General features: G+C 40.8%; 1 protein-coding gene across 1 annotated transcript in view; it reads left to right on the top strand.

Moving 5' to 3' along the window:
• Nucleotides 1-26,608, top strand: part of CHPF (chondroitin polymerizing factor) — a 166,482-nt gene extending 139,874 nt beyond the window's left edge. Inside the window, exon 2 of the mRNA XM_053712467.1 lies at nt 23,918-26,608. Within this exon, the coding sequence (XP_053568442.1) occupies nt 23,918-25,262 (1,345 nt within the window). The 3' untranslated portion in view covers nt 25,263-26,608. The remainder of the gene's footprint in view (nt 1-23,917) is intronic.
• The last annotated feature ends 1,268 nt before the right edge of the window (nt 26,609-27,876 follow it).

Raw genomic sequence — 27,876 nt, 5'->3', positions numbered from 1 at the left:
TCACAAAGGTGCTAGGGTCCCTCCTGGCGGTTCTAAGACCGCAGGGCATAGCAGTGGCACCTTACCTAGACGACATCTTAATTCAGGCGTCAACTTTCCAAAGAACCAAGTCTCACACAGAGATTGTATTGGCCTTTCTGAGGTCTCACGGGTGGAAGGTGAACATCAAAAAGAGTTCTCTCTCCCCCCTCACAAGAGTTCCATTCCTAGGAACCCTGATAGACTCGGTAGAAATGAAAATATTTCTGACGGAGGTCAGAAAGCTAAAACTCTTAACTACTTGCCGAGCTCTTTATTCCATTCTTCGGCCATCTGTGGCTCAGTGCATGGAGACAATAGGACTAATGGTTGCGGCAATGGACATAGTCCCTTTTGCTCGGATACACCTCAGACCACTGCAACTATGCATGCTCAAACAGTGGAATGGGGATTATGCAGATTTGTCTCCTCAAATTCAGTTGGACCAGGAGACCAGAGATTCTCTTCTCTGGTGGTTGTCTCAGGATCACCTGCCTCAAGGAATATGTTTCCGCATACCAGAGTGGATCATCGTAACGACCGACGCCAGTCTGTTAGGCTGGGGTGCGGTCTGGGACTCCCTGAAAGCTCAGGGCTTATGGTCTTGGGAAGAAACTCTTCTCCCAATAAACATTCTGGAACTGAGGGCAATATTCAACGCTCTTCAGGCATGGCCTCAACTAGCGGCGGCCAAATTCATCAGATTTCAGTCGGACAACATCACGACTGTAGCTTACGTCAATCATCAGGGGGGAACAAAGAGTTCCCTAGCGATGACGGAAGTAACCAAAATAATCAGGTGGGCGGAGAATCACTCCTGCCATCTCTCAGCAATTCACATCCCAGGAGTAGACAACTGGGAGGCGGATTTTCTAAGTCGTCAGACTTTTCACCCGGGGGAGTGGGAACTCCCCCCGGAGGTATTTGCCCAGCTGACTCCTCCCGCGTCTGGTTGCCAGAATCAAGCAGGAGAAGGCTTCAGTGATTCTGATAGAGCCTGCGTGGCCACGCAGGACTTGGTATGCAGACCTAGTGGACATGTCATCTGTCCCACCATGGACACTGCCAATGAGGCAGGATCTTCTAATACAGGGTCCGTTCAAGCATCCAAATTTAGTTTCTCTACGTCTGACTGCTTGGAGATTGAACGCTTAATTCTATCAAAGCGTGGGTTCTCTGAGTCAGTTATAGATACTCTGATTCAGGCTAGAAAGCCTGTCACCAGGAAAATCTACCATAAGATATGGCGGAAATATCTTTGTTGGTGTGAATCCAAGGGTTACTCATGGAGTAAGATTAGGATTCCCAGGATATTGTCCTTTCTCCAAGAAGGACTGGAGAAAGGATTGTCGGCTAGTTCCTTAAAAGGACAAATATCTGCTTTGACTATCCTGTTACACAAGCATCTGGCAGAGGTACCAGTCGTTCAAGCGTTTGCTCAGGCTTTAGTCAGAATCAAGCCTGTCTATAAACCTGTGGCTCCGCCATGGAGTTGGAATCTAGTTCTTTCAGTTCTTCAAGGGGTTCCGTTTGAACCTTTACATTCCATAGACATTAAGTTATCTTGGAAAGTTTTTTGTTTTTGATAGCTATCTCTTCTGCTCGAAGAGTTTCAGAATTATCTGCCTTACAGTGTGATTCACCTTACCTGGTGTTCCACGCAGATAAGGTAGTTTTGCGTACCAAGCCTGGTTTTCTTCCTAAAGTTGTTTCTAACAAGAATATTAACCAGGAAATAGTTGTTCCTTCTCTGTGTCCTAATCCATCTTCGAAGAAGGAACGTCTATTACACAATCTTGATGTAGTTCGTGCTTTAAAGTTCTATTTACAAGCAACTAAGGATTTCAGACAAACATCTTCCTTGTTTGTTATCTATTCTGGTAAGAGGAGAGGTCAGAAAGCGACTGCTACCTCTCTTTCCTTTTTGGCTGAAAAGCATCATCCGTTTGGCCTATGAGACTACTGGCCAGCAGCCTCCTGAAAGAATTACTGCTCATTCTACCAGAGCAGTGGCTTCCACATGGGCTTTCAAAAATGAAGCTTCTGTTGAACAGATTTGTAAGGCAGCGACTTGGTATTCACTGCATACTTTTGCCAAATTTTACAAATTCAATACTTTTGCTTCTTCGGAGGCTATTTTTGGGAGAGAGGTTTTGCAAGCAGTGGTGCCTTCCGTTTAAGGTACCTGCCTTGTTCCCTCCCTTCATCCGTGTCCTAAAGCTTTAGTATTGGTATCCCACAAGTAAAGGATGAATCTGTGGACTGGATACACCTTGCAAAAGAAAACAGAATTTATGCTTACCTGATAAATTACTTTCTCTTGCGGTGTATCCAGTCCACGGCCCGCCCTGGCATTTGTCAGGTAAAATTTTTTTTTGTTTAAACTACAGTCACCACTGCACCATATGGTTTCTCCTTTTTCTTCCTAACCTTTGGTCGAATGACTGGGGGGTGGAGCTAGAGGGGGAGCTATATGGACAGCTTTGCTGTGTGCTCTTTGCTACTTCCTGTAGGGAATGAGTATATCCCAGAAGTAAAGGATGAATCCGTGGACTGGATACACCGCAAGAGAAAGTAATTTATCAGGTAAGCATAAATTCTGTTTTCTTTTACGATACGACGAGTCCACGGCCCACCCTGTTTTTCTAAGACAGTTTTTTAATTTTTGTTAAACTTCAGTCACCTCTGCACCTTGGCTTTTCCTTTCTCTTTCTAACTTCGGTCGAATGTCTGGAGATGGGAGGGAAGGGAGTAGCTATATATATACAGCTCTGCTGTGGTGCTCTTTGCCACTTCCTGCTAAACAGGAGGCGTAATCCCCATAAGTAAGGATGAAATCCGTGGACTCGTCGTATCGTAAAAGAGAGAAATTTTATCAGGTAAGCATAAATTTCCTTTTTTAAATTTACTGCTTTTTCATTAAATTTTCGCTGGCAAAATTAGGCTTCCGAGGTCGCAAAATGCTGATGTTTATTGCGTCATTCTTGGCACCCAAATTTTTTTGGCGCGAAGGTACGTCCGGTGTCGCAAATTCGTCATTTTCGGCGTCTTAGTTGACGCCGAGTTTCCTTGCACAAGGTTGCGTCTGCAATGACGCAAGTGTGTCATTTCTGGATGTTACCGCCAAAAAATTTCCATTTCTTTTACAAGATATGACGAGTCCACGGATTTATCCTCCTGCTAACAGGAAGTGGCAAAGAGCACCACAGCAGGACTGTATATATAGCTCCTCCCTTCCCTCCACCCCCAGTCATTCTATTTGCCTGTGTTAGTAATAGGAAGAGGTAAAGTGAGGTGTTAGTTTAGAGTCTTCAATCAAGAAGTTTTTTATTTTAAAATAGTGCCAGTGAGTGCTATTTTCCTCAGGGGGAAATTATCAGTCTGGATTCCCAAGAGGAATGGAGACATTAAGTTTTTCTACCCTGATGTTGATGATCTTAGCAAACGTTATCTAAGATCCATTTTGGTTCCCACAGTGTTTCTGAAGGTAGTGTAAGAATAATCTTCAGTGTGGAGAACGGTGTCATACTACAAGCAGCATTGAGGTATGTTCAGTCCTTTACTTCTGGGGAGATTTGTTATATCAGAACAGGCTGACATTATTCCCTACCAGGGGAAGGGGTAATCAGTAGGCACTATATGCTTTATGTTGGAACTGGAATTACCGGGTTTTATATTGATGCTATAATGTTTTATAGACACTGGGAGATGCGGTTGAGAGACTGTCCTATTATTTGCTTATTATTGGCCTGATGGCTGTTTATTGCATTTGTTTGTACTATTCTCATGTTTAGGGAACCTCATGGCTTCACTAATGTTTCTTCCCATGCGGTTGTTGGGACGGCTAGTGCGACGTCCACGGTGGGCGGGGCCTAATTCATGCGCTCAGACGCGCAGTTTCTTTTCAGTATAAGGCCGCAAAGCCCTAGCTCCGGTGGGGCCCAAGTTAGATTTGCAATCAACGGATCGTTATTGTCACTGAATTGAGTACCCGGGGAGCTGGTAGGGGCGAGGTGCAGGGACTAATATGGTTTTAAAAATTTGTTATAGTTAATAACGATGCTATAAAATGTTATTTAGCATTTTCTAACAAATCGTGCAATATTATTTAGCTAATTTGAGCTTGTTGGGTTATTTTTTATTGCTGCAAAAGATCGTTTTCCTGCGATGCAGAAAAATTGTTGCGCTTTTATTATTTCAAGGGACAGTCAATACTTCATTTAACATGATTGTATATTGAAAATAAAAAACCGAAGATGCGCCTGCACTATACCCCTCCTGCCTTGCCGCTTTGCTTCTTTCCTAATCAGCGTCGCTAACCTCTCTAATAACCGGTAAATATGGCAGCCGAACTCCCCCCACCGTTACGTAGCTGCCTTCTTCTTCAACTGATAAGCAAATCAGAATCCAGTCCTCGGACAGAATTTGCACGCGCGTGCATTTTCTGTCCGAGGACTGGATTCTGATTTGCAAGGCAGGAGGGGTATAGTGCAGGCGCAACTTCGGTTTTTTATTTTCAATATACAATGTTAAATGAAGTGTTGACTGTCCCTTTAAAGGCGCAGTACATTTTTCTTGAAGAAATTTTTTTGAGTTTGTTTTTGACTACAGAGGTCAATAATTAAGGTTAAGAACGACTATTGTTGCTATTGCTAGTCTGTTTAACGTCTGAACCTGAGGAGACTCCTTGTTCTATGTGTTTAGATGCCATTGTGGAACCCCCTCTTACTTTGTGTCCCTCTTGTACTGAAAGGGCCTTACAATGTAAAAAGCATATTTTATGTAAAGACAGTGTACCTAAGGATGATTCTCAGTCTGAGGAGAATCGGGATATGCCGCCTATTTCTCCCCAAGTGTCACAACCTTTAACGCCCACCCAAGCGACGCCGGGTTCCTCAACCGCGTCTAATTCATTTACTCTGCAGGATTACAGAGGTATTATCTAAGTTGCCAGTGTTACAGGGCAAACGCAGTAGGACAGGAATCAATGTGAATACTGAATACTCTGATGCTTTGCTGGCCATTTCCGATGTACCCTCACAGGGATGTGATTTGGGGGTCAAGGAACTTCTGTCTGAGGGAGAACTTTCCGAATCGGGAAGTGCGTTACCTCAGACAGACTCGGATGTCATGTCGTTTAGATTTAAGCTAGAACACCTCAGTCTGTTACTTCGTGAGGTTTTAGCGACTCTGGATGATTGTGATTCTATTATGGTACCCCCAGAGAAATTGTGTAAAATAGACAAATACTTAGAGGTACCTACTTACACTGATGTTTTTCCGGTTCCTAAGAGAATTTCGGAGATTATCAAGAGAGAATGGGACAGACAGTGTATACCATTCTCAACTTCTCCTAATTTTAAGAAAATGTATCCCTAAGGTGGAGGGAGCTATATCTACCCTGGCTAAGCGTACAACTATTCCTATTGAGGACAGCTGTGCTTTCAAAGACCCTATGGATAAGAAGTTGGAGGGTCCTCTAAAAAAAAGTTATTTATTCATCAGGGTTTCCTTTTACAACTAGACAGCCTGCATTGTATCAGTTACCACTGCGGCGGCTTTCTGGTTTGATACCTTAGAGTCTCTTAAGACTGAGACTCCTTTAGAGGATATTCTAGATAGAACTAAGTCTCTCAAGCTGGCTAATTCTTTTATCACAGATGCTGCTTTTCAAATTGCTAAGTTGGCGGCTAAGAATGCCGGATTTGCCATTTTAGCGCGTAGAGCGTTATGGTTAAAATCTTGGTCTGCTGATGTGTCATCTAAGTCAAAGCTTTTGGCTATTCCTTTCAAAGGGAAAACCCTATTCAGACCTGACTTGAAGGAAATCATTTCTGACATTACTGGAGGTAAGGGTCATCTCCTACCTCAGGATAAGACTTCTAAATTGAGGGGTAAACGAAATAATTTGCGTTCCTTTCAGAACTTTAAAGGAGTTACCCTCTTCTTCCTCTTTTTCCACAAAACAAGAAGGGAATTTTGCTCAGGCCAAGTCCGTCTGGAGACCCAACCAGGCTTGGAACAAGGGTAAACAACCCAAGAAGCCCGCTGCTGCTACCAAGACAGCATGAAGGGGCGGCCCCCGATCCGGGACCGGATCTAGTAGGGGGCAGACTTTCTCTCTTTGCCCAGGCTTGGGCAAGAGACGTTCAGGACCCCTGGGCACTGGAAATCGTAACCCACGGGTATCAACTGGAATTCAAAAATTTTCTCCCAAGAGGGAGATTTCTTCTTTCACGATTGTCTGTCTGTAGATCAAATAAAAAGAGGCGTTCTTACGTTGTGTAAAAGACCTCTCTACTATGGGAGTAATTTGTCCCGTTCCAATACTGGAACAGGGGCGGGTGTTTTACTCAAATCTTTTCGTGGTTCCCAAAAAAGAGGGAACGTTCAGACCCATTTTAGATCTCAAGAGTCTAAACAAGTTTCTCAGAGTCCCATCCTTCAAGATGGAGACTATTCGAACAATTCTACCATTGATCCAGGAGGGTCAATATATAACTACCGTGGACTTGAAGGATGCATAACTTCATATTCCTATCCACAAGGATCATTATCAGTTCCTAAGGTTTGCCTTCTTGGACAAACATTTTCAATTCGTGGCTCTTCCCTTTGGGTTGGCCACAGCACCCAGGATCTTCACAAAGGTTCTAGGGTCCCTTCTGGCGCTTCTCAGGCCGCAGGGTATAGCAGTGGCGCCTTATCTAGACGATTTTCTGATCCAGACGTCTTACCATCTGACAAAGTCCATACAGACATGGTTCTGTCCTTTCTGAGGACTCACGGGTGGAAGGTGAATCTAGAAAAGAGTTAATTAATTCCACAGACCAGGGTTCCCTTCCTGGGAACTCTAAAAGATTCCAGTCACCACTTTCAAGGTGCCCCAATTCGACTGGTCCTACTCTACAGTCCTATTGCCACAGAGGGCTGAAACATTCCTGCTTTTACTCTCCATAATAGAATGAGACTCCCTGGCTTTTTATTCACAACTCTATAACACTGTTATGAGCACACCTGAACTTCGGTGGGGTGCTTAAACCAATGGGAGATGGTCAGTCTCCCTGGTAATTTTAAATACAAATACAAAATTTGGTTTTTTAGCACACCTTACAAAAAGTTTAAATCCACATCTGTGAGTGCTGCCAATATGACCTAGTAATTACACAAAGAAAGAGGTATCGGCGCACATCCATTTTCCAAAGCACAAAATACATGTTTCAGCCCTCTGTGGCAATAGGACTGTAGAGTAGGACCAGTCGAATTGGGGCACATTGAAAGTGGTGACTGGCTAAGCAGAATATGGCCATATTGTGTGACTAAGTTCCCAATATTATTTTAAAAAGAATAGTTGTCTCGATGTATTTGCAGGCAATTTTTTGCAGCAGTAAAAAATATGTTGTGCTTTGGAAAATGGATGTGCGCTGATACCTCTTTGTTTGTGTAATTACTGGCAGGGCTGCCACTAGAAATTTTGGGGCCCCTGACTCAACCATTGATCAGGGCCCCCCTTTGACATGTGCAATTTCTTCTGTTATGTGTGATCAGTCCACGGGTCATCATTACTTCTGGGATATAACTCCTCCCCAACAGGAAATGCAAGAGGATTCACCCAGCAGAACTGCATATAGCTCCTCCCCTCTACGTCAGTCCCAGTCATTCTCTTGCACCCAACGACTAGATAGGATGTGTGAGAGGACTATGGTGATTATTCTTAGTTTTTATGACTTCAATCAAAAGTTTGTTATTTTAAAATAGCACCGGAGCGTGTTATTACTTCTCTGGCAGAGTTTGAGGAAGAATCTGTCAGAGTTTTTTACTATGATTTTAACCGGAGTAGTTAAGATCATATTGCTGTTCTCGGCCATCTGAGGGAGGTAAAGGCTTCAGATCAGGGGACAGCGGGCAGATGAATCTGCATTGAGGTATGTAGCAGTTTTTATTTTCTGAATGGAATTGATGAGAAAATCCTGCCATACCGTTAAAATGACATGTATGTATACACTTCAGTATTCTGGGGATGGTATTTCACCGGAACTACTCTGTTAAAGGTCACTAATCCTTTTTAATAACTATTTATCATGTTAAACGTTTTTGCTGGAATGTAGAATCGTTTACATTGCTGAGGTACTGTGTGAATAAATATTTGGGCATTATTTTCCACTTGGCAGTTTTTTTGCTTTAATTGTGACAGTTTCGTTTCTCTTCACTGCTGTGTGGGAGAGGGAGGGGCCGTTTTTGGCGCTCTTTGCTACGCATCAAAAAATACCAGTCAGTTACTTTTATTTTTCCTGCATGATCCGGTTCATCTCTGATAGATCTCAGGGGTCTTCAAACTTCTTTGAAGGGAGGTAAATTCTCTCAGCAGAGCTGTGAGAATTCTTATAGTGACTGTGAATAAAAACGTTGCTTGTATTTTTTATGTCAAATTTAATTATTGTTATTTTACTAATGGGAACAAACCTTTGCTAAAAGTTTTGTTATTTTAAAGTTTGATGCTATAACTGTTTTTCAGTTCATTATTTCAACTGTCATTTAATCGTTAGTACCTCTTTGAGGCACAGTACGTTTTTTTTTGCTAAAAAAGATTATAACCAAGTTGTAAGTTTTTTTGCTAGTGTGTTAAACATGTCTGACTCAGAGGAAGATATCTGTGTCATTTGTTCCAATGCCAAGGTGGAGCCCAATAGAAATTTATGTACTAACTGTATTGATGCTACTTTAAATAAAAGTCAATCTGTACAATGTGAACAAATTTCACCAAACAGCGAGGGGAGAGTTATGCCGACTAACTCGCCTCACGCGGCAGTACCTGCATCTCCCGCCCGGGAGGTGCGTGATATTTTGGCGCCTAGTACATCTGGGCGGCCATTACAGATAACATTACAAGATATGGCTACTGTTATGACTGAAGTTTTGTCTAAATTACCAGAACTAAGAGGCAAGCGTGATCACTCTGGGGTGAGAACAGAGTGCGCTGACAATGCTAGGGCCATGTCTGATACTGCGTCACAGCTCGCAGAGCATGAGGACGGAGAGCTTCATTCTGTGGGTGACGGTTCTGATCCAAACAGATTGGACTCAGATATTTCAAATTTTAAATTTAAATTGGAGAACCTCCGTGTATTACTAGGGGAGGTCTTAGCAGCTCTCAACGATTGTAACACCGTTGCAATACCAGAGAAACTGTGTAGGTTGGATAAATACTTTGCGGTACCGGCGAGTACTGACGTTTTTCCTATACCTAAGAGACTAACTGAAATTGTTACTAAGGAGTGGGATAGACCCGGTGTGCCGTTCTCACCCCCTCCAATATTTAGAAAGATGTTTCCAATAGACGCCACCACTCGGGACTTATGGCAAACGGTCCCCAAGGTGGAGGGAGCAGTTTCTACTTTAGCTAAGCGTACCACTATCCCGGTGGAGGATAGCTGTGCTTTCTCAGATCCAATGGATAAAAAATTAGAGGGTTACCTTAAGAAAATGTTTGTTCAACAAGGTTTTATATTACAAACCCTTGCATGTATCGCGCCGATTACGGCTGCGGCAGCATTTTGGATTGAGTCGCTTGAAGAGAACCTTAGTTCATCTACGCTAGACGACATTACGGACAGGCTTAGAGTCCTTAAACTAGCTAATTCCTTCATTTCGGAGGCCGTAGTACATTTAACCAAACTTACGGCTAAGAACTCAGGATTCGCCATACAGGCACGTAGGGCGCTGTGGCTAAAATCCTGGTCAGCTGATGTTACTTCTAAGTCCAAATTACTTAATATACCTTTCAAGGGGCAGTCTTTATTTGGGCCCGGTTTGAAAGAGATTATCGCTGACATTACAGGAGGTAAGGGCCACGCCCTACCTCAAGACAAAGCCAAAGCTAAGGCTAGACAGTCTAATTTTCGTCCCTTTCGGAACTTCAAAACAGGAGCAGCATCAACCTCCACTGCACCAAAACAGGAAGGAGCTGTTGCTCGTTACAGGCAAGGCTGGAAGCCTAACCAGTCCTGGAACAAGAGCAAGCAGGCCAGGAAACCTGCTGCTGCCCCAAAGACAGCATGAACCGAGAGCCCCCGATCCGGGACCGGATCTAGTGGGGGGCAGACTCTCTCTCTTCGCCCAGGCCTGGGCAAGAGATGTTCAGGATCCCTGGGCACTAGAGATCATATCTCAGGGATACCTTCTAGACTTCAAATTATCTCCCCCAAGAGGGAGATTTCATCTGTCAAGGTTGTCAACAAACCAGATAAAGAAAGAAGCGTTTCTACGCTGCGTACAAGATCTGTTAATAATGGGAGTGATCCATCCGGTTCCGCGGTCGGAACAAGGACAAGGGTTCTACTCAAACCTGTTTGTGGTTCCCAAAAAAGAGGGAACTTTCAGGCCAATCTTAGATTTAAAGATTCTAAACAAATTCCTAAGAGTTCCATCGTTCAAAATGGAAACTATTCGGACAATCTTACCCTTGATCCAAGAGGGTCAGTACATGACCACAGTGGATTTAAAGGATGCTTACCTTCACATACCGATCCACAAAGATCATCACCGGTATCTAAGGTTTGCCTTCTTAGACAGGCACTACCAGTTTGTAGCTCTTCCATTCGGATTGGCTACGGCTCCAAGAATCTTCACAAAGGTTCTGGGTGCCCTTCTGGCGGTACTAAGACCGCGAGGGATTTCGGTAGCTCCATACCTAGACGACATTCTAATACAAGCTTCAAGCTTTCAAACTGCCAAGTCTCATACAGAGTTAGTTCTGGCATTTCTAAGGTCGCATGGATGGAAAGTGAACGAAAAGAAGAGTTCTCTTTTTCCTCTCACAAGAGTTCCATTCTTGGGGACTCTTATAGATTCTGTAGAAATGAAGATTTACCTGACAGAGGACAGGTTAACAAAGCTTCAAAATGCATGCCGTGTCCTTCATTCCATTCAACACCCGTCAGTAGCTCAATGCATGGAGGTGATCGGCTTAATGGTAGCGGCAATGGACATAGTACCTTTTGCACGCCTACACCTCAGACCTCTGCAATTATGCATGCTAAGTCAGTGGAATGGGGATTACTCAGATTTGTCCCCTACTCTGAATCTGAATCAAGAGACCAGAAATTCTCTTCTATGGTGGCTTCATCGGCCACACCTGTCCAGGGGGATGCCATTCAGCAGGCCAGACTGGACAATTGTAACAACAGACGCCAGCCTACTAGGTTGGGGCGCTGTCTGGAATTCTCTGAAGGCTCAGGGACTATGGAATCAGGAGGAGAGTCTCCTTCCAATAAACATTCTGGAATTGAGAGCAGTTCTCAATGCCCTTCTAGCTTGGCCCCAATTAACAACTCGGGGGTTCATCAGGTTTCAGTCGGACAACATCACGACTGTAGCTTACATCAACCATCAGGGAGGGACAAGAAGCTCCCTAGCAATGGTGGAAGTATCAAAGATAATTCGCTGGGCAGAGTCTCACTCTTGCCACCTGTCAGCAATCCACATCCCGGGAGTGGAGAACTGGGAGGCGGATTTCTTGAGTCGCCAGACTTTTCATCCGGGGGAGTGGGAACTTCATCCGGAGGTCTTTGCCCAAATACTTCGACGTTGGGGCAAACCAGAGATAGATCTCATGGCGTCTCGCCAGAACGCCAAACTTCTTCGCTACGGGTCCAGATCCAGGGATCCGGGAGCGGTTCTGATAGATGCTTTGACAGCACCTTGGAACTTCGGGATGGCTTATGTGTTTCCACCCTTTCCGCTGCTTCCTCGATTGATTGCCAAAATCAAGCAGGAGAGAGCATCAGTGATTCTAATAGCGCCTGCATGGCCACGCAGGACTTGGTATGCAGATCTAGTGGACATGTCATCCTGTCCGCCTTGGTCTCTACCTCTAAGACAGGACCTTCTGATACAGGGTCCATTCAAACATCAAAATCTAACTTCTCTGAAGCTGACTGCTTGGAAATTGAACGTTTGATTTTATCAAAACGTGGTTTTTCTGAGTCGGTTATTGATACCCTGATACAGGCTAGGAAGCCTGTTACCAGAAAGATTTACCATAAAATATGGCGTAAATACCTATACTGGTGCGAATCCAAACATTACTCATGGAGTAAGGTTAGGATCTCTAGGATATTGTCCTTTCTACAAGAAGGGTTAGAAAAGGGTTTATCAGCTAGTTCATTAAAGGGACAGATTTCAGCTCTGTCCATCTTGTTACACAGGCGTCTGTCAGAAAATCCAGACGTCCAGGCTTTTTGTCAGGCTTTAGCTAGGATCAAGCCTGTGTTTAAAGCTGTTGCTCCGCCATGGAGTTTAAACTTAGTTCTTAACGTTTTACAGGGTGTTCCATTTGAACCCCTTCATTCCATTGATATAAAATTTTTATCTTGGAAAGTTCTGTTTTTAATGGCTATTTCCTCGGCTCGAAGAGTCTCTGAGTTATCAGCCTTACATTGTGATTCTCCTTATCTGATTTTTCACTCAGACAAGGTAGTTCTGCGTACTAAACCTGGGTTCTTACCTAAGGTGGTCACTAACAGGAATATCAATCAAGAGATTGTTGTTCCATCCTTATGTCCAAATCCTTCTTCAAAGAAGGAACGTCTTCTACACAATCTGGATGTAGTTCGTGCCCTCAAGTTCTACTTGCAGGCAACTAAAGATTTTCGCCAAACTTCTTCCCTGTTTGTCGTTTATTCTGGACAGAGGAGAGGTCAAAAAGCTTCTGCTACCTCTCTCTCTTTTTGGCTTCGTAGCATAATACGTTTAGCCTATGAGACTGCTGGTCAGCAGCCTCCTGAAAGAATTACAGCTCACTCCACTAGAGCTGTGGCTTCCACTTGGGCCTTTAAGAATGAGGCCTCTGTTGAACAGATTTGCAAGGCTGCAACTTGGTCTTCGCTTCATACTTTTTCCAAATTTTACAAATTTGACACTTTTGCTTCTTCGGAGGCTATTTTTGGGAGAAAGGTTCTTCAGGCAGTGGTTCCTTCTATATAATGAGCCTGCCTATCCCTCCCGTCATCCGTGTACTTTTGCTTTGGTATTGGTATCCCAGAAGTAATGATGACCCGTGGACTGATCACACATAACAGAAGAAAACATAATTTATGCTTACCTGATAAATTCCTTTCTTCTGTTGTGTGATCAGTCCACGGCCCGCCCTGTTTTAAGGCAGGTAAATATCTTTTAAATTATACTCCAGTCACCACTTCACCCTTGGTTACTCCTTTCTCGTTGATTCTTGGTCGAATGACTGGGACTGACGTAGAGGGGAGGAGCTATATGCAGTTCTGCTGGGTGAATCCTCTTGCATTTCCTGTTGGGGAGGAGTTATATCCCAGAAGTAATGATGACCCGTGGACTGATCACACAACAGAAGAAAGGAATTTATCAGGTAAGCATAAATTATGTTTTTTGACCAAGTGACTAAAATGTATATGCACTTTATTCTTAATTGTCTATTTAAACTTGGAAATGTTGTAAAGGTAGTAACATACACACACACACAGACACACTCATACACTGAAACACACAAACACACTCACTCATAAGGATTCACATATAGACACTCTAGCAGACACACAAAGAAACACACTCAGACACAGAAACCCAAACAGACACTTAGCACTTGACAACTAAATTATGACAACAGCATGCAGTGGCTGAAAGGAAGGGCCCTGAACTGCCTAAACAATAATTTAAAGGTTAAATGGTGGAGTGGTTACTTCCGGAAAGGTCTTGTTAGTCTCAAAGTCTGTAGAAAGATGTGAATAATTAGTAGTAAGGTCAAAATGTCCTAAAAAGGAACAGACAATGGACACACACACACAAACTCAAACTTGCACATACACCCAAGGACACACCGACAGAGACACCCACAGAAAACACACAAAGACATAAACACACACACACACACACACACACAGAGACAACCACATGAAAAACACAGAAAGACATACATACACACACCCTCACTGAGACATCCACAGAAAACACACAAAGACATACACACACCCTCACTGAGACATCCACAGAAAACACACACCCTCACAGAAACACCCATAGAAAAAGCTCAGACATATGCACACACCCTCACAGACATCCACAGAAAATGCACAAAGACATACACACGGTAACACCCACCCTCACAGAGAGACCCACAGATAAAAAATACATACACATAGAGACACAAACCAAAGCACAAAGACATAAACACATACACCCACAGAAACACACACAAAAACATTTATGCACCTTGCATCCCTTAAATCAACAGTGTGTGACATGCATGATAAAAAAAAATGCAGAAATTAAGAGATCACTTTTTAAAGAATCATATTTGTAAATGTGCAAACAAAAATAATTCTGTGAATTCAAAATTGTACATTAATGAGCTGGGTAGATGGCTAGATGAAGAAAGGTACCTTTAAAAGGTTGACATATGTTTGTTTGTTTTTTTCCTATTTTCCCCAACCAAGAGCACCACTTCAAATATAGTGTACAAATTTTCCCATCTGTCAGCTGTACTTATGGATTTTGAAAATGCTGTACTCTATATGGTCTTGGTGGGACCATAAGCTGTGGTACTCATACCATTAGATCTGGTTAAATGCAGGATTTAGGCTTGTTGGTATGTATTTCAAAACTAAGTCAGCTGTAGTGTAAACTGAACAGTTTTAAGTTAACCTGTCTCATTTCAAACACTGAGCAATCTTAGTCTGAGAGTATACAATTTTATGCAGATGTAAAAATCTTAGATAAAATGCCTCCTTGCATCTGAAAAGTCCTTGCATAAAGGGGCAGTAAACTGGAATGTAATATATATATATATATATAAAATGCATATCTGCCAAAAGGGCATCCACCAATTTGTGTATTGAGGAGGAAACATTTCTGCATGGTTTTGAATATAGAATTTCTACAGCATTGTCAAATAATCATAAATACACTGCTGCTAAAAAGATGTGTTTTTATGGACCCCTAGCCCCACCATACAACTACTACCACACTGAAGTTACAATCCAAAATTGCACAAAGAAATAAAAAACATTTGCTAAGTAAGTCCTACCTCCTCTTCAAATGAAAGTGATCTGCCGTCTAACACAGGCACACACTGTACAAAGTGCCAAGTCTGTCTCACACTGAGCATAGTGGTTTAGTGCACACTAAGAAATCCTCTCAAATGCTAATACTTTACTCCTTGTAATAACATTTCCCATGCTCAATTAGCACTCTGCTATAGTACCCACTGGTGGCTGCCAAAATTTTAAAAATTGTTTTTTTTTAGTTCTTGCCTCATGGGGCCCCCCTGGCTCATTGGGCCCCTGACAGGAGTCACCCCATTCACCCCTTGATGGCGGTCCTGATTACTGGGTCATATTGGCAGCACTCCCACATGTGGATTTAAACTTTCTTTCATGTAATTAGCAAGAGTCCATGAGCTAGTGACGTATGGGATATACATTCCTACCAGGAGGGGCAAAGTTTCCCAAACCTCAAAATGCCTATAAATACACCCCTCACCACACCCACAATTCAGTTTTACAAACTTTGCCTCCTATGGAGGTGGTGAAGTAAGTTTGTGCTAGATTCTACGTTGATATGCGCTCCGCAGCAAGTTGGAGCCCGGTTTTCCTCTCAGCGTGCAGTGAATGTCAGAGGGATGTGAGGAGAGTATTGCCTATTTGAATGCAGTGATCTCCTTCTACGGGGTCTATTTCATAGGTTCTCTGTTATCGGTCGTAGAGATTAATCTCTTACCTCCCTTTTCAGATCGACGATATACTCTTATTTATATACCATTACCTCTGCTGATTTTCGTTTCAGTACTGGTTTGGCTTTCTACAAACATGTAGATGAGTGTCCTGGGGTAAGTAAATCTTATTTTCTGTGACACTCTAAGCTATGGTTGGGCACTTTATTTATAAAGTTCTAAATATACGTATTCAAACATTTATTTGCCTTGACTCAGAATGTTCAACATTCCTTCTTTTCAGACAGTCAGTTTCATATGTGGGATAATGCATTTGAATCAATCATTTTTTCTTACCTTAAAAATTTGACTTTTTTTCCCTGTGGGCTGTTAGGCTCGCGGGGGCTGAAAATGCTTCATTTTATTGCGTCATTCTTGGCGCGGACTTTTTTGGCACAAAAAATCTTTTCTGTTTCCGGCGTCATACGTGTCGCCGGAAGTTGCGTCATTTTTTGACGTCCTTTTGCGCCAAAAATGTCGGCGTTCCGGATGTGGCGTCATTTTTGGCGCCAAAAAGCATTTAGGCGCCAAATAATGTGGGCATATTATTTGGAGCCAAAAAAATATGGGCGTCGCTTTTGTCTCCACATTATTTCAGTCTCATTTTTTCTTTGCTTCTGGTTACTAGAAGCTTGTTTATTGGCATTTTTTCCCATTCCTGAAACTGTCATTTAAGGAATTTGATCAATTTTGCTTTATATGTTGTTTTTTCTCTTACATATTGCAAGATGTCTCACGTTGCATCTGAGTCAGAAGATACTTCAGGAAAATCGCTGTCTAGTGCTGGAACTACCAAAGCTAAGTGTATCTGCTGTAAACTTTTGGTAGCTATTCCTCCGGCTGTTGTTTGTATTAATTGTCATGACAAACTTGTTAAAGCAGATAATATTTCCTTTAGTAATGTACCATTGCCTGTTGCAGTTCCCTCAACATCTAAGGTGCAGAATGTTCCTGATAACATAAGAGATTTTGTTTCTGAATCCATCAAGAAGGCTATGTCTGTTATTTCTCCTTCTAGTAAACATAAAAAATCTTTTAAAACTTCTCTCTCTACAGATGAATTTTTAAATGAACATCATCATTCTGATTCTGATGACTCTTCTGGTTCAGAGGATTCTGTCTCAGAGATTGATGTTGATAAATCTTCATATTTATTTAAAATGGAATTTATTCGTTCTTTACTTAAAGAAGTACTAATTGCTTTAGAAATAGAGGATTCTGGTCCTCTTGATACTAATTCTAATCGTTTAGATAAGGTATTTAAATCTCCTGTGGTTATTCCAGAAGTTTTTCCTGTTCCTAATGCTATTTCTGAAGTAATTTCCAGAGAATGGGATAAATTGGGTAATTCATTTACTCCTTCTAAACGTTTTAAGCAATTATATCCTGTGCCGTCTGACAGATTAGAATTTTGGGACAAAATCCCTAAAGTCGATGGGGCTATTTCTACCCTTGCTAAACGTACTACTATTCCTACGTCAGATGGTACTTAGTTTAAAGATCCTTTAGATAGGAAAATTGAATCCTTTTTAAGAAAAGCTTATCTGTGTTCAGGTAATCTTCTTAGACCTGCTATATCTTTGGCTGATGTTGCTGCAGCTTCAACAGATCATGATTCTCATAATATTATTATTCTTCTTCAGCATGCTAATAATTTTATCTGTGATGCCATTTTTGATATTATCAGAGTTGATGTCAGGTTTATGTCTCTAGCTATTTTAGCTAGAAGAGCTTTATGGCTTAAAACTTGGAATGCTGATATGGCTTCTAAATCAACTCTACTTTCCATTTCTTTCCAGGGTAACAAATTATTTGGTTCTCAGTTGGATTCTATTATCTCAACTGTTACTGGTGGGAAAGGAACTTTTTTACCACAGGATAAAAAATCTAAGGGTAAAAACAGGGCTAATAATCGTTTTCGTTCCTTTCGTTTCAACAAAGAACAAAAGCCTGATCCTTCATCCTCAGGAGCAGTTTCAGTTTGGAAACCATCTCCAGTCTGGAATAAATCCAAGCCTTCTAGAAAGGCAAAGCCTGCTTCTAAGTCCACATGAAGGTGCGGCCCTCATTCCAGCTCAGCTGGTAGGGGGCAGGTTACGTTTTTTCAAAGAAATTTGGATCAATTCTGTTCACAATCTTTGGATTCAGAACATTGTTTCAGAAGGGTACAGAATTGGTTTCAAGATGAGACCTCCTGCAAAGAGATTTTTTCTTTCCCGTGTCCCAGTAAATCCAGTGAAAGCTCAAGCATTTCTGAATTGTGTTTCAGATCTAGAGTTGGCTGGAGTAATTATGCCAGTTCCAGTTCTGGAACAGGGGATGGGGTTTTATTCAAATCTCTTCATTGTACCAAAGAAGGAGAATTCCTTCAGACCAGTTCTGGATCTAAAAATATTGAATCGTTATGTAAGGATACCAACGTTCAAAATGGTAACTGTAAGGACTATCTTGCCTTTTGTTCAGCAAGGGCATTATATGTCCACAATAGATTTACAGGATGCATATCTGCATATTCCGATTCATCCAGATCATTATCAGTTCCTGAGATTCTCTTTTCTGGACAAGCATTACCAGTTTGTGGCTCTGCCGTTTGGCCTAGCTACAGCTCCAAGAATTTTTACAAAGGTTCTCGGTGCCCTTCTGTCTGTAATCAGAGAACAGGGTATTGTGGTATTTCCTTATTTGGACGATATCTTGGTACTTGCTCAGTCTTTACATTTAGCAGAATCTCATACGAATCGACTTGTGTTGTTTCTTCAAGATCATGGTTGGAGGATCAATTCACCAAAAAGTTCATTGATTCCTCAGACAAGGGTAACCTTTCTGGGTTTCCAGATAGATTCAGTGTCCATGACTCTGTCTTTAACAGACAAGAGACGTCTAAAATTGATTTCAGCTTGTCGAAACCTTCAGTCACAATCATTCCCTTCGGTAGCCTTATGCATGGAAATTCTAGGTCTTATGACTGCTGCATCGGACGCGATCCCCTTTGCTCGTTTTCACATGCGACCTCTTCAGCTCTGTATGCTGAATCAATGGTGCAAGGATTACACAAAGATATCTCAATTAATATCTTTAAAACAGATTGTACGACACTCTCTAACGTGGTGGACAGATCACCATCGTTTAATTCAGGGGGCTTCTTTTGTGCTTCCGACCTGGACTGTAATTTCAACAGATGCAAGTCTCACAGGTTGGGGAGCTGTGTGGGGATCTCTGACGGCACAAGGAGTTTGGGAATCTCAGGAGGTGAGATTACCGATCAATATTTTGGAACTCCGTGCAATTTTCAGAGCTCTTCAGTCTTGGCCTCTTCTGAAGAGAGAATCGTTCATTTGTTTTCAGACAGACAATGTCACTACTGTGGCATACATCAATCATCAAGGAGGGACTCACAGTCCTCTGGCTATGAAAGAAGTATCTCGAATTCTGGTTTGGGCGGAATCCAGCTCCTGTCTAATCTCTGCGGTTCATATCCCAGGTATAGACAATTGGGAAGCGGATTATCTCAGTCGCCAAACGTTGCATCCGGGCGAATGGTCTCTTCACCCAGAGGTATTTCTTCAGATTGTTCAAATGTGGGAGCTTCCAGAAATAGATCTGATGGCATCTCATCTAAACAAGAAACTTCCCAGGTATCTGTCCAGATCCCGGGATCCTCAGGCGGAAGCAGTGGATGCATTATCACTTCCTTGGAAGTATCATCCTGCTTATATCTTTCCGCCTCTAGTTCTTCTTCCAAGAGTAATCTCCAAGATTCTGAAGGAATGCTCGTTTGTTCTGCTGGTAGCTCCGGCATGGCCTCACAGGTTTTGGTATGCGGATCTTGTCCGGATGGCCTCTTGCCATCCGTGGACTCTTCCGCTACAACCAGACCTTCTGTCGCAAGGTCCTTTTTTCCATCAGGATCTGAAATCCTTAAATTTAAAGGTATGGAGATTGAACGCTTGATTCTTGGTCAGAGGTTTCTCTGACTCTGTGATTAATACTATGTTACAGGCTCGTAAATCTGTATCCAGAGAGATATATTATAGAGTCTGGAAGACTTATATTTCTTGGTGTCTTTCTCATCATTTTTCTTGGCATTCTTTTAGAATTCCGAGAATTTTACAGTTTCTTCAGGATGGTTTAGATAAAGGTTTATCCGCAAGTTCTTTGAAAGGACAAATCTCTGCTCTTTCTGTTCTTTTTCACAGAAAGATTGCTAATCTTCCTGATATTCATTGTTTTGTACAAGCTTTGGTTCGTATAAAACCTGTCATTAAGTCAATTTCTCCTCCTTGGAGTTTGAATTTGGTTCTGGGGGCTCTTCAAGCTCCTCCATTTGAACCTATGCATTCATTGGACATTAAATTACTTTCTTGGAAAGTTTTGTTCCTTTTGGCAATCTCTTCTGCCAGAAGAGTTTCTGAATTATCTGCTCTTTCTTGTGAGTCTCCTTTTCTGATTTTTCATCAGGATAAGGTGGTGTTGCGAACTTCTTTTCAATTTTTACCTAAGGTTGTGAATTCCAACAACATTAGTAGAGAAATTGTGGTTCCTTCATTATGTCCTAATCCTAAGAATTCTAAGGAGAAATCATTGCATTCTTTGTATGTTAGAGCTTTGAAATATTATGTTGAAGCTACTAAGTCTTTCCGAAAGACTTCTAGTTTATTTGTTATCTTTTCTGGTTCTAGAAAAGGCCAGAAAGCTTCTGCCATTTCTTTGGCATCTTGGTTGAAATCTTTAATTCATCTTGCCTATGTTGAGTCGGGTAAAACTCCGCCTCAAAGAATTACAGCTCATTCTACTAGGTCAGTTTCTACTTCCTGGGCGTTTAGGAATGAAGCTTCGATTGATCAGATTTGCAAAGCAGCAACTTGGTCCTCTTTGCATACTTTTACTAAATTCTACCATTTTGATGTATTTTCTTCTTCTGAAGCAGTTTTTGGTAGAAAAGTACTTCAGGCAGCGGTTTCAGTTTGAATCTTCTGCTTATGTTTTTCATTAAACTTTATTTTGGGTGTGGATTATTTTCAGCAGGAATTGGCTGTCTTTATTTTATCCCTCCCTCTCTAGTGACTCTTGCGTGGAAAGATCCACATCTTGGGTAATCATTATCCCATACGTCACTAGCTCATGGACTCTTGCTAATTACATGAAAGAAAACATAATTTATGTAAGAACTTACCTGATAAATTCATTTCTTTCATATTAGCAAGAGTCCATGAGGCCCGCCCTTTTTTTGGGGTGGTTATGATTTTTGTATAAAGCACAATTATTCCAATTCCTTATTTTATATGCTTTCGCACTTTTTTATCACCCCACTTCTTGGCTATTCGTTAAACTGAATTGTGGGTGTGGTGAGTGGTGTATTTATAGGCATTTTGAGGTTTGGGAAACTTTGCCCCTCCTGGTAGGAATGTATATCCCATACGTCACTAGCTCATGGACTCTTGCTAATATGAAAGAAATGAATTTATCAGGTAAGTTCTTACATAAATTATGTTTTTTGTAAGGTGTGCTAAAAAAACATTTTATATATATATAATTTTTTTTTATTTTATTTTTTTTAATATGTAATATCAGTTTGAAGAAAATTGACAAACTCAGCTGAGGTGTGTAGTTATAAAAGCATAATAGTTTAAAAATGACATGCTCTGATTCGCTCCAATTAGCAGCTTTAGTTACATAGCTGAGTCATGTGACTGACGCTGCTGATAAGATTCTAGGCAGTTTTGTAGGGAATTACCTACACATCGTGTGAGGTTATATTGTACTCTAAGGAACATTAACCACAGATTTAAATCTCACAATATCAATGTAGTAAAGGTGAGCAGCTATTGTTGTCTATACCGGTTTATAGATCAGATTTTCTTTTTTTTTTTTTTTTTTTTCTTTTCTTTTTTGTTCACTGAATGGATAGTGCTTTCATCATTTTTGCATTAGCTTTATGCTAATCTTTTTTTTTTTTTTTTTTTTTTTAAACTGCATGTGCTACTACTCTCAAAATCTGGATAACCACATTGGTTTCCTCTTACTAATAAGCCTAATGCAGTGGGAAGTTGCATCTAAATTGATGTTTTTCACATATTCACACTGTTCTGTTCTCGTAATCAACATACCCTTTTAAAGTATAGTTGATTAAGTTCACCATTTAAGAGAAAAAAAATCAGTCATAGTTGCATGGTGTCTTTTCCTGAACACTAAACCATGCACACTCACAACACATCTGATACTGTATTACTGTTAATGAGTATTAAATCTAATATAGCCCCTGGACAAGTGGTGTGTTCCTCACAAAGATTTAAGAATATACATACCTACAGCTACCTGATCTAGCACCAGGTACTTTCTAGTTGATATCTGGCATATTGAGCTGTCACTCTATAAATCTGCCCTTCATGGTAATTTTAGTTTATTTCTTTGCAACCTGTATATGATCCCTGTTTACAATATTTGCTTTCCTGCAGTTTCTATAGTTCTCTAAATATTTTAAACATTATCATTTATACTTAGTAAATAAAAGTTTCAGAAGAAAATATAAGTGACTAACCTGCAGGTAGTCCCCCCCCCCCCCCAACCCCTCACCTCATCTGTTCCCTCAGCAATGTATTCTCTCTAATAGCATGAACACAAGATCAGAAAATCTCCCTCCATACACCAACAAAAAATATTTGATAAAAGTAAATTGGAAAGTTATTTGAAATTGCATGCCCTATCTGAATCATGAAAGTTTAATTTTTACTTGACTGTCCCTTTTTAATAGTGACTTATTCATTAGGATTCATTGTTCTTCTAATTAAAGGGTACACTATGATGTTAAAAAAAAAAAAAAGCTCATTTTCATAAGGTCTTTCTAAATGCTTTAAAGTGATTGTAAACTTTAATGAGCTAAAGCCCAAAATCAAAAAATTAGACAAAAGGGAACACGAGTGCAACCCACTCTAAGAGTAAAAAATTTATTATACACTTAAAAGCGCAAGATAAAACAGACTTGCAAATAGTTAAAAAAATAGCAATGAAAGATTCACTGTGTGATCCAAGAAATCCGCGAGCCTCTGTCTATATCCGTTGTTTAGAAATGGCAAAGCGGGCTTGGTTGTAGCAGTAATAATGCCAGTAACCGTTGTAGTGCAGAGTGTCAGCAGGCGTCAAGTCGGACCCAGGTGACCTCAATGCGTTCATCTGCCAACGTCCAGACTTTCAAGAGGTTGATACAATGATTTGTTTTATCTTGCGCTTTTTAAAGGGCCATAATACCCAAATGTTTAAACACTTGAAAGTGATGCAGCATAGCTGTAAAAAGCTGACTAGAAAATATCACCTATATGTAAAAAAGAAATATATTTTTCCTCAAAAGTTCCTCAGTAGCCACATCCCATTGTAAAGGATTTCTAAGCAGCATATTAGTATGTCTGTCCTGGGACAGCTGAAAGGATGAGCCTCGTGCACTCTCATATTATTATTTCCCTATTCAGATTATGGAAGTTTACAATGAAATCTCATGAGAGTTAAGTCAAATCTCATGAGATCACAGTAAAAGAGTTCATGACCTCAGCACTGCTGATGCTGATTGGCTGCTGTTCATTTCTTCTTTATTTTTTTTACCTGCAGCTGGGAGCAGCTGAGTATAACTTTTTACACAGAACTTACTCTGCTGAGCTGAGGAATTTGTGAGGTAAAATATCTTCCTTTTTTACATAGAGATGCTCAGGTGATATTTTCCTGTCAGCTTTTTACAGTGTATCAGTTTCAAGTGATTTAGCATGAGTATTATGTTCCTTTAAGTCTGTTTTATTCTTAGTGTTTTTTTATATTTTGCATTTACTTAATTATTAGCATTTGGAATATACTCTATTCCATTAACACATTCGTTCACTTTCATTTAGGAAGCACTGGTATTTGTGTAAGCTGTTTACAAAGACTTTTTTTTTAATACTTTTGTGTTATGGTAAACACAACGCCGATCCTCTGCCTGCATCTCCTGCTTTCTTTAGCATATGGATGACAAATCCAGCTCCTCCAATCTTTGTGTGCCCCACGAGCTGGACGCCAAAGGTGGCACACAATGATTGGAGGAAGCCGGATTCATCATCCATATGCTAAAGAAAGCAGGGGATGCAGGCGGAGGATTAAATGAATAAAAATTAAAATGTATTAAATCTGTTTTTGCCTAAGCCTGTATATGGAAAATCCTTGTAAAAACCTGTCAAACTTCATTGCTGGAGTTGACCTTGAACTTAATTCTTTCTTTTTATTTTCTCAGCTGGAAATACGGAACACCAGCACTTTATCAGTGGAAGGCGAACAAGCTGCTACCTGGCCACTTGGTATCAACCCACCCTTCCAACCACGAACACGCTTTGAGGTGCTACGATGGGATTACTTTACTGAAGACCAGACCTTTTCTTGCATTGATGGATCCCCAAAGTGTGAATTGATTGGAGCTGATCTTGCTGATGTTTCTGACATAATCAGTACAGCTGTTGATGAGCTGAACCGGAAGTACCAGCCAGTCCTGCATGTAAGAAAACAACAACTTCTGAATGGCTATCGACGTTTTGACCCCACCAGGGGTATGGAGTACACATTGGATCTTCAGCTGGAATTGGTAACTCAGAAAGGTCATAGCCGTTCCATTAATAAGAGGGTCCATTTAGTGAGACCTCTTAGTGAGGTTGAAATTATTCCTATGCCCTATGTAACAGAGGCCAGCCGTATAAACATTATTCTTCCACTTACTGCACAAGAACGAGATCATGCTGCACGTTTCCTGCAGGCTTTTATAGACATTCAAGGCAACGAGAACTCACTTCTTACTCTACTTTTCATCTATGACCCTTTCCAGGCTCAACAAGTTAGCCAGAATGACATATTTGGCCAAGTTAAAAGTCAGATAGCAGAATATGAAAGAAAATATCATGATGTGAAGATCCCTTGGATCAGCGTGAAGACTGACTCCCCATCACAAATTCGACTCATGGATATTATCTCTAAGAAACACCCAGTAGATACACTCTTCTTCCTTGCTGGTGTTGGAAGCCATGTTAACACAGAGTTCCTAAACCGTTGTCGTATGAACACCATCAACAACTGGCAAGTCTTCTTTCCTATACATTTCCAAGGTTACAACCCAGAAGTCTCAGAACATGGTCAGCAGCCTGCTACTACTTTAGAACTAGTGAGAGATGCTGGACACTTTGACAGAGATGTATTTGAAGAAGCTTGCTTCTATAATGCTGACTATATGGCTGCCCGCACAAAAATGGCATCTGATGCCCAAGAAAATGAGGAGATCCTGGAGATGCTAGATATCTATGAAATGTTTATCCGCTACTCTGGGCTTCATGTTTTTCGTGCTGTGGAGCCAGCTCTTCTACAGCACTACCGCTCACGAGCATGCAATCCACGCCTAAGCGAAGAAATCTACCACCGCTGTGTGCAGAGCAACCTGGAGGGACTGGGTTCCCGCTCTCAGCTTGCCATGTTGCTGTTTGAGCAAGAGCAGGGGAATAGCACTTGAACCCTTAAAACTGCCAACCTCTGATCAAAAATGGCCAGAGCGTCTTAGGAGCATAATGGTTAGACTGAAATTGCACCTCAATATTGTCCATTAACAGCACAAGATCTGTTATATCTCTATAGATGAGTAAACTTTTATAGTGATTCTCAACAACAAATACAGTTGTTTTGTATTTGTGTACGTGTGTGAGTGATTCTGCACATAATGTTAACCTGCAGTATCTATCTGGTACCTACATGTTTGAGGGACACATCTGGAAATTGTGCCCTTAATGTATAGGACAAAGTCTTTACTGTGTGAGCTGTTTTGGCCAAACATTCAAAGCTTATCATAGCAGTAAACTTGAGTGAACAGCCTAGAATTTTTGTTTCCAGATATAAATATATATATTTTTTATTTAAAATACATTGTGCAAGTTTGTAATTACGGTTTAAAGATGTATTCATTCCAAAATGTATGATTTTTTTTTTTAAATAATATATAAACTTTTTAAAAGGTCATTTAGAATATGTTTCCACCCAGCTACTGGGGTTTGTTTATACTACATAAAGGTGGACAGAAGAAAGCATGCAATAAAAGGGGTGTTTTTGTTTTGTTTTTTTAAATTTATTTATTTTTCTTTTTGTTTGTCGAGTGAGTTATACTTTTTTTAAGAAAGGCATTGATTCAAACACGCTTCCTTTAAAAATGCGGTTTTAATAACCAAACTGTTAATTGACTTTACTTTTAGTTTGAGATAGAATCATCTATTCATTTATAATTATTTCCATATTGAAAACGTTAGTGGCCTTTCAAGTCTACTTTGTCATAGTTCAAAAGGTACTTCACTTAAAAAGTAAAAATGTTTAAATTAATGCAACTTTAACTTGTCTTTTATGACACACTGACAATATGGATTTTCTTCTGAAAACAATGACTATTTCAGTAACTGCCCATCAATTAAACACTACATTTATGTCTGTCTTTTGTTTGTCATACTGCTACTCTCTGGTAACCTTAAAGCTTTTCTACTGTTTTTTATTTATTATTTTTTTTAATTGATCTTCCTTTCTGATACTGAAGACTACTGCAAAATGTTGCTACAAAAAAAAAGTTTCCTCTAGCAAGGAAGCAGTTATCCCGCAAGCTGTATTTGATTAATATTTATTTCAAATTGGGGACTAAAGTAGGGGCATGCAGAAGACTTACGATTTCTCTCTCACGCACACGCACGCACACACACACACACACTCTGTATATAGAAGAATAGTGGGCTCCTCTTGGAAGCAATCATTTTTTATATTCTATGTAATATTTGTTTTGTCTTTGACTAAATATTACACCTAAATAAAAAAAATGCAAGAAAACGTTTTTTTTCTTTTTTTTCTTTCTGTTTATCGTTTTGAATTATATTCACATATTGGGAGCCTATGTACCTATTTTAAATAGGTTGGGGCAGAGCTAACTGGGGTAGTGTGTGGACGTACTGATATAAAACTCCCGCTACACAAAATACTCAAAAGAACCATCTAACAGCTCCCTCATAGTTTATAGCACTCCTGCAGCTATACCATTGTGAAGTGTTATTTGGTCATCTCACTCTCGCCAGTTTGGACGACTCCTGAGTGAGTTAAGCTGTGCTGGGACCTGAATACCAACAGCACCGCAGCCCAGTTGCCTACCAGAACACAGGCACCAGACCCTACAATTCAGTCCTGTTCAGCCTGGAAATGCTTGCTCCTGGAGATTCTCCTTTGTGGTGCGAAATCTGCCATCTTGCGCCTCACATCGGGCCCAGACAGACGCTGCAGCTCTTCTTGTACTTTGGACCAGATCTGAGTGCCCAGGAGGGTGGATTGCCACGGGATTCATCCAACTCCCTCATTGCACACCGCTGGAGACAATCTGGCTGCTAGATGGGAGCAATCTGAAGCACTAGCTGAGCCATCAGGGATTGGTAGTTCTGCTGGTCATATACATAACCATAGACCCACAACTTGGAGCCCGATTCTTAGTGTATTCAGAACTAACTACCCCACCATTCTGACTTATTTATTCAACAACTATTTCATGCCCTTAACAGCTATACTATGTGAGTAGTTTCTAGGGATTGTTTGGAGCCAATAATCTTATCACATGCTACATTTTGGGTAACAGTGATCATAACATGGTCACTTTTAAAATCACTTTCCATAAGCAGTGTTATAAGGGTTTTAATTTTAAGAAAGCACAATTAAATGATTTAAGGAAATCGTTAAATAACAAATAAGGACAAAGTGTTCTCTAATAAAATAAGAGGATAAATAGATAACATACTGTCAGTATATGGCCGGTAGGGGTGTGCATCTTCACTGGTCTCACGATTCGATTACGATTATCCTGTCAACGATTTGATTCCGCAGTGCATCACAATTACTACCCATGATTTTCTGATCTGAGTGTTTAAATAGGGGTAAAGCAGTCATTTGTAAAAACCACACTTTATATTGCAAAGTGTGTTGAAACAGTATGTTACTCTGTATTTGTACACCTCCACCATACTATTTGGTTTTATGCCCCAGATTTCTTCTACAAGATACGAGTCCACGGATTTCATCCTTGTGGGATATTATCCTCCTGCTAAAAGGAAATGTCA

The sequence above is a fragment of the Bombina bombina genome, chromosome 1, assembly GCF_027579735.1.
Source record: "Bombina bombina isolate aBomBom1 chromosome 1, aBomBom1.pri, whole genome shotgun sequence".
Classification (NCBI taxonomy): Eukaryota; Metazoa; Chordata; class Amphibia; order Anura; family Bombinatoridae; genus Bombina; species Bombina bombina.
This window is presented reverse-complemented; position numbering and strand designations above follow the sequence as displayed.